At 42.5% G+C, this 7,834-nt stretch overlaps 1 protein-coding gene across 1 annotated transcript; it reads left to right on the top strand.

Annotated features, from left to right (window-relative positions):
- Positions 1-320: 320 nt before the first annotated feature.
- Positions 321-7,566, top strand: LOC105924218 (G-protein coupled receptor 4-like). The gene is made up of 3 exons (XM_036126761.1): positions 321-437; positions 6,678-6,850; positions 6,954-7,566. Exons 1-3 carry the CDS (start codon positions 384-386, stop codon positions 7,501-7,503), a joined length of 777 nt encoding a protein of 258 aa, XP_035982654.1. The 5' UTR covers positions 321-383; the 3' UTR covers positions 7,504-7,566.
- The last annotated feature ends 268 nt before the right edge of the window (positions 7,567-7,834 follow it).

The following is a 7,834-nucleotide window of genomic DNA, read 5'->3' as shown; positions in this document are numbered from 1 at the left end:
ACAGAACCGGTACCAGCACAGTTCCCTGAGGTGTTCCTGTGCTGCAGATCAGCTTGTTAGAGACATCTGGCTGGTCAAAGCTCACATCATTTAGATTTTCTAGTTTAACACTTGGATTCACATGATATACTTGAAAAAACAATCCAAAATGCTTCCTTTTAAGATTTACACAATCATCATCACTTATGTTTGCAGGTGCCACTGTTTTCAAAGTTCTGGTTCAACATTGAAGGATGGAAGGGTTGAAAAACAAATTGTCTTTGGACAGCATGATCAGTTCCACCTTCAACTTCATAGACCAAAACAACCCGGTTCTAAAGTACTCAAATTTAAGTGACATTGCTTCAGCTTACCAAATCCTACTAAGGGTGGACTGGATCACCATGGGCATTGGACTTCCTTTGACTCTAACAGTGATAGTTGCAGTTTTTATACAGGTGAGACAAAAAAAACAACAATATTGTATACAGTAATGTTCACAATCTTTTCCTGTGATTCTGTGTCTTTGCTGCTGACTGCTTACATCAGCCTCTGCTCCTGGTGCTGCTCTAGCAATCATCTCCTGATGTCCTGCACCTGGGACTGCTCTGATTTGTGGCGCTGTCACACCTGTGGGTTTCTCTATATGTACCTGTCTTCTCCAGGAGTGATGGTGAGATGAAGCCTCATGAGGCATTGAACCACTTGAGCCAACTGGTTTGAGAAAGGGTTCATTTCTTGAAGCTTCATGTGCACACGGAACCACCTACAGGCCAGGTGTATAATCACAGCCAGCTGTATCTTAACACGTGTGATGCATTGATTTTTTTTGTCTATTATGGCTCTTGGGAATGACTTCAAAAAGGTGTAGGACGAAATCATTTGTCTACATAAATTGTGTATACACATATGTGTATTTCAATCTGAAAAACTCACAGAGAAAGAAATGGCAATTAGAAGGATTTTATTGACACAATAATTTAAGTCTTTGGCGCTCAGACCTCGGCAGGAACATTAATGCTGAATTAAACTTTAATATGCATAAGTAGATGTATGAGAACAGGGATGTTCCCCCCAAAAAATGCAGAGGTCAGAGCGTCAGTTTGCTCATAAGGCAATGTGACGGGATAGTGATTTGAATGGGAGATGATTAGGTGAATGAAATGAAAGAAATGAACAAGGAGAAGTGAGCAGAGATGCTTTCTTGCGGAAGATGTCTTGCTTATGATTTCTTGCGGAAGATGTCTTGCATATGCTTTTTTGCGGAAGATGTCTTGCTTATGCTTTCTTGCGGAAGATGTCTTGCTTATGCTTTCTTGCGGAAGATGTCTTGCTTATGCTTTCTTGCGGAAGATGTCTTGCAGATGATGCACATAGAGAAATGAGTGATCATGACAAGATGCATGACAGAATGCTTGACGCATGCATGAGAGTTACGGACTGTGATGATTATGAATGATAAACTCAATTTGAAAGAGTGAAACATGAAGGGTCTGACGACACATGTGAAAAGTTCAATCCACCACCAGTATTTGCAGTTAGATTACCTTAGAGCTGAGAGGGCATTGAGCAGCTAAATGAATGGATGCTCAGAACGATGTGTGAGGCATGATGATGATGACCATGGCCCATTGTTTGAGTGATCAGGAACCTGTGAAACAATTATAAAGAACCCCCAAAACCTACGGATGGCAGCATCCGTAAATTTTTTAAACACATCTATGACAGAAAGGCATTATAGAAATATATTTCGATCCAGGCGAGAAGCAGACCAGACGGTCAGAACGGCAGCTCTCAACCAGAGTATCCTGTTCAAGAAGGAAAGAACAAATTTAGTGAACTCGAGCTGCCTGGAAATAAAGTGTGACTCTGGCAATGATGCATTTGTGAGATTGAGGTGACTGAGCAAGGAGGGCAGCTGACGGTTGGAAATAACTGATATGGAATGAGACTGATATCTTGTGAATTAGAAAGCTGAACTGCAGGCAGGAACCATGCTGGGACCAAGTTGAGATCAATACCTAGAACTCAATTTGCAGGCCGACAGGTTTAATTTGAGAAAGGACAAACTGAGAATAGTAAAAGGAAGATCTATGAGAGGAAGTGACCACAAGATGAATGAATGAAGAGGATGAAGATGGGTAACATGTCTTAAGACATAATTTATCAAATAATGTTTGCTTAACTCATGAATGCATAAACTGCCGAACGCATACTAAATGCTGTCATGAACGGATTAAGCTATTTAGCTCATTCCATGATGTTTGAAATGAAAATACTTTAGATTCTTACTACATTCTGATAAAACTGATGATCTTCATTACTTATTAGCTTAATTAGCCTCACCAGTCTGCAGACAGGATCCGTAATTTAAACTAATGTTATGCAATAACACCATGATAAATAATTGATCTCGGATTGAATTCGGAACTGTGGTATGAGACCCTCAAGGCTTGGACGGCCTTCTTCCCACCGGGGTCCTGCTGAGAACCCTCCTTACAAATAAAAACCTTCCCCCACAGACAAAGAGCTCTCTTTCTTCAGCTCACTCCTGCAGACTTCTTTAGCAGCTTTCTCAGAGCAGACAAAGAAGGCCAACCATGAGGCCTGGTCGGCCCTGACCAACACACAAGCCAGCAGCTGAGGGAAGGTGCCTGGCCAGCCACGCTTGATCCAAGGTCTGCTAGACTCGACTGCCTGCTTCAGCATCTGGAGAGGCTCTCATCGCCTGGGGAACATGTCCGGGCAAATGCAGAGCCAGTTGCTGTCCTAACCTCACGACCGGTAGCAGGAGCAAAGATCCTACATGCGAAACAGCTCTGTGTATTTCTTCTCAGCCTGTAACGAGGAGCGAACCCAGATGGAGCTGAAAGCTGTGGAATTCTGAGGAAAAACCCTGCTCAAATTGTACCGCAACCGGTTCAGAGAACGTGCTCACACCAGGCCTCCGACCCGACCACATGCAGCAGAGCCATTATTTCAACAAATAATGTTCTGTTTAACTTGGGTCCCGCATTGTAAATGGATTGAAATACATGGCAAATGTCTCAACTCCATGCCATGTTCTTGGAATCAGACCCTCAGTGAACAAGGATTCACCGGGTTATCCTGATCATGATCAACCACCCTGGTTTGTCCTTTGTTTTGTTTTCAAATAGTTCCCTAGCCTCTTCTATCTTCATTTGCCCAGTAGCCCAGTCAAGTCTCACCAACCTAGCAGAGAGGATTCACCAATCGAACATTGTGCTAATTCAGGCAAACAGTATCACATAGTGATGCTCTCCGGATGTTCATTTTACCTGTTACTAATTTCTTGAACCTGAAAAGAAGCTGTTACTCCTTTACCCTGTGTGTGCAGGTTCTACTGTCAAAAGACTGCCAGTGCTCGAACTCATCCCTCTCAACCATTGTCTCGATATCAGCCCAAAAGCCGATCATCACCAGATAATACCCAACAGACAGAGAGTTATTTATGAAACATTAAATAACTTTAAACAGTGTATAATTGCACAATACTATCAACCAGACAACAGCACCCACAGTGATGCTCTCCGGATGTTCATCTTAAAATAAATTCTTGAACCTGAAAAGAAATATGTCAATCCCTAAAATACATGAGCAATTGCTGTTAAAAGATCGCCAATACTCAAATCATCCCCCACAGCCATCCGGACGTCAGCTCCCAGCTGACATTCATCAGACAATACCTACAAACAAGAACATTTAAATAACTTTAACATGTATAATTCCACAACACCTGAAGTAATTGATTAGCAAAACATTAAACTGACCGATGAAATGACAAGAGTGACAAAGTGGCCTGGTAAGCATGAATAAGAGGTCTGAACCAGTACAGACCGTTCCAAACGAACGCCGAATTGCACCAGAGTTGCAGCGGTTTTAACAACAATTGGTATAAATCGCTGGATTTAAAATGCACTTCTGAAATAAAATGGGTTAAGTAACAACTCAACCCTACTGTCCGGTTAAACTGAACGTGAATGACATTGAAGGTACTTAATGCGGAAGGATTGCCAATAGAAGTCGTTGAATGACAAAATCAGAGAAAAATGCTGAGACATTTGCTAATACAGCCTGCAGGTTGATGATAAAGGGGAGACGAGAAGAACGTTACCATATCAAAGATAGTAAGAGAACACAGAAATGGGAAAAAACAAAAGAGGGAAATGATAAGGTTAACATTTCAGCTTATAAACTTAATTAACACTTAAAATCAAGCATACTATGGACAAGAAATGACTGTAGAAAATATGAACAATGAGTTGAATTAGAATGACATAATTATGAAATAAGAGAAGATTAATGGAGTCCATCACGAACCATACTGCAAACAGTAGGTGGCAGTAATGCTACTACAAGCCTGTCGCCAACCGCCAAAACCAGAAGAAGAAGAAAACGAAAACAAACAGAATGGATGGGATACTTCTGCCTAACAGACGGACAGTTCAGGAGCATGATGAGCGAAATGCATGTAATATGAATGAAAACATGAGTGGATACGTGTTACCTTGAGCTGCTAGGAGCGGGCATGAGAGGAGATCCGGCTGAAAGTTGCGCAGGACGATAGCTGCTCTCGGCTACGAAGCAGAGCGGGACCGGAGCTGAGTCAGAGTTGGGACGGCGTCTACGTCGCTTGTGAAAGCGGGGATTTGCAAGTTCATAGCGCCAGGAATCAGAGCTGATGAAAACAGAGGTTGGGAGACGGAATGAGACGCCACGGCGGAAGAAGGCTCGCTAAGAGAGCGAATCCAGGTCAGTGCTGGTTAAGATATGCTGGAGCGAATACAGAGATTGCAGAGGATGGATGCGCGGCTAGATGGCATTCCTATGAGCAGCAGGATTTGAGGATGAGTTGTTATCGTCTTGAATCGGACATCTGATTCGAAATCCGACATGCAATCCGTTTGCGCTTGCTGGTTAGCAGGCTGAGACGTGGATTTGAAGTTGCTTTTAAGATGAGCGCGGGACGTTTCCTCACTCTGCCAAGCCCTCTTGTACATCTGCCTCTCTGTTGCCCTGTGGATCAAGACCCTGGACTGGACTATATACCAAGACTGTTGAATTCCCCTCTGATACCTATGCCTGCTTCTGAATTCCTGTGTATGACCCTGGACTGTAACCAAATCTCTTCCCCAGCAACAAGTTTTGTTTGGGACTCAAAATCTGTGTGAAAAGGACAAACCAAGATCCTCCTGGGACCACTGCTGGATTCTACAACCCTCCTATTTTCCTTTACAATGCTTATTGGAGGAGCGGGCTCCCTACGTGAATCTACTGCTTTCTGAAAAGTCCAGAGAGAGAAGTTTCAGGTCTGAAAGATATATCAGTCCGAAAAGATCAGTTAATTTATTGTTTCCTTCTCCCAGCACGAATGAGCCAGTAGAGAATAATTCCACGGAGGAACCCATGCAGCTGAGGCATAGCCGACTTTATCCAGAAGAGCGAGATCACCGTAAAAAGGTTTTGGCTGTGTATTTAGTGTGAAGCAAAGGGACATTACATTGCTACCTGTCCATTAAGAGATGAAGCTCAGTAGTAAAAAAGGAGGCTTCTACTGAGGCAGTGCTACTAGCTACGATCTGGTGCTGATACTGAGTTTATTGTTGAGACTTTTCTCTTAGTCTGGGCATTTAGCTGGTCCCTGCTGAGATTAATCATGATGTCCTTGCCCTAGGTGGTCATGTGCTTAATCACACAATTTCCCAGACAGTACCTGTTCATTTGAGCCTTGGTGGAAATCATCATGAGAGAGACATTTTCACTGTCAAATCTCCAAATTTACCTGTTTGTCCTGGTTGATGAAGCACAAACCCCACACTGATTGGAGAACAATAGAGATTTGAGGTTGGTCTAAGAATTGTCTTAGGTTTTCAAAAATCACAAGGCAACCTCCTTACCTACGCATTGACCCTATAATTATGCCATTGATTTACTCCCTGGAACCACTCCACCCAGAGGGTGTCTATGTCCATTGGCAGCTCCACAAACAGAGGCAACAAAGAAATATATTGATGAGTCATTACAAGCAGGAATAATCAATCCTTCTTCACCTGCTAGCGCTGGTTTCTTCTTTGTAGGCAAGAAGGATGGCTCACTTCAACCCTGCATTGCCTACAGAGGACTCCATGCTATCACAATTAAGTATCATTGTCCTTTACCCACTATGGACACACCTTTTGACCCCTTTGAAGGATCCTGCAATTTCTCTAAATTGGATCTCAGAAATACCTACCATCTTGTGCGCATCTGAGAGGAAGATGAGTGGAAGACAGCAGTTAACACTCCTACCATCTCTAGCTTCCTCACACCATGAGAATTCATCCCATATTCCATGTCTCCGGAGAAAAGCTCTTCATCCGGTCTCAGTTAGAGCCCACCTCCAGCACCCCTCCGCCCACCCGGCTTCTGGATGCAGAATCTGTTTACAGTGTTAGGATTCTCTTCGTGTCCGGCTGCATTGTCAGGTCCAAAACATGGTGCATTACAATGTTCAGCAACAATGAATGTGCTGTTTGACTTTGTGTCCGCTCTTTAAATAATGGTTCTCTCTCATTTCAGGTGTAAGTTTACCTTTTCTTACCTAGAAATGACTGAAATGTTTGACACAGGAAACATTTTACATGTTAATAATATTCTGGTGTCATTAGTTACTTTTTTCTCTGTTATCTTTGTTGCAGGTGAAAAAGGATCAGGGTGTCCCAGTCTACGTCATCAACCTTCTCTTTTCTGATCTCATTCAGTTCTGCGGCAGAATTATAGTTTATTTAGTTCGGCCTAATATCGGCTATGGCATCACGTTTGCTGGTTTAATGGCCAGTGTTGGATTCATGGTCTGTATCTCCTTGGAAAGGTAACTATGTGTTTCCCTTTAAGCTTCTTTATCGTCTCATATAATCCCGTTAGTCAGTACCTGATAGTCTCCATGGACTAAACAGCTCCATGTGTTATTACAGGTATTTGATCATCGCCAAGCCACTGTGGTACAGATTCAGGAGAAACATCAAGACCTACGTGGTGGTCTGTGTTGTGGTCTGGACTCTTTCTCTTCCTTTTCCTCTAACTATTTTTCTGACTACTGATCCTACTACTGCTTATACAATTTATTACCTCTTCTTACCATGTTTTCTCCTCCTGTCCTTTCCCTTCTTAATCTTCTTCTTGGTTGGGACTATTAAAGCTCTGTCTGGAGCCCTCAGTGTCCCAGCAGAAGAAAAACGACGAATCACAGCCGTTCAGGTTGTGGTGCTGCTAATTTACACTCTGCTTTTCCTGCCAGGCTTTGTTTATCTTCTGTTCAACAGAGCAAATTTAATCCACCGTCTTGTTGCTTTAGTTTGTCTTTATCTTAGTCCCCTTGCAGACACAACTCTGTATTTGTTGAGTAGGAAAAGCTTCCTGGATAAGTTTCTGGCTTCACTCTGTTCTTGTAAAGCATCAGACAATCAGGAGATGAGCAGCAAGGATACTGAAAGACCGACTGCTCCACATACTGAGACTGTTTAGGGTTTAATATCTGGAGCCTCCACAACAATCTACTGTAGATGCTTTTTGGGTTGATTACCAACATAGATTCGAAAGACTTCTGTTTTTAAATGTTTCATTGATATAATTTCTTGGGAAAATGTTACTGTGCTTTACTTAATCTTAGGCTAGAACAGAAGATTTTCAAAGGTGGGCTCTAGGAGCGGAGTAAGAGACTGAACACCAGAAATAGATTTTTGTTGGTACCATATATTGTGCAAGAAAAAAACAAGAATAACAGACAGACAGATATCAAGACAATGGCCATTCAAATCTTAATCATTTAATCAGTTCAGATCCCATAAGATTCTGC

This window comes from Fundulus heteroclitus, chromosome 22, assembly GCF_011125445.2.
Source record: "Fundulus heteroclitus isolate FHET01 chromosome 22, MU-UCD_Fhet_4.1, whole genome shotgun sequence".
NCBI lineage: Eukaryota > Metazoa > Chordata > Actinopteri > Cyprinodontiformes > Fundulidae > Fundulus > Fundulus heteroclitus.
This window is presented reverse-complemented; position numbering and strand designations above follow the sequence as displayed.

Coding starts and splice junctions, on each gene's coding strand:
- LOC105924218 (XM_036126761.1), top strand. CDS start 384: ATGGGCATTGGACTTCCTTTGACTCTAACAGTGATAGTTGCAGTTTTT. Junction 438..6,677: donor TAGTTGCAGTTTTTATACAG/GTGAGACAAAAA, acceptor TCTTTGTTGCAG/GTGAAAAAGGATCAGGGTGT. Junction 6,851..6,953: donor GTCTGTATCTCCTTGGAAAG/GTAACTATGTGT, acceptor GTGTTATTACAG/GTATTTGATCATCGCCAAGC.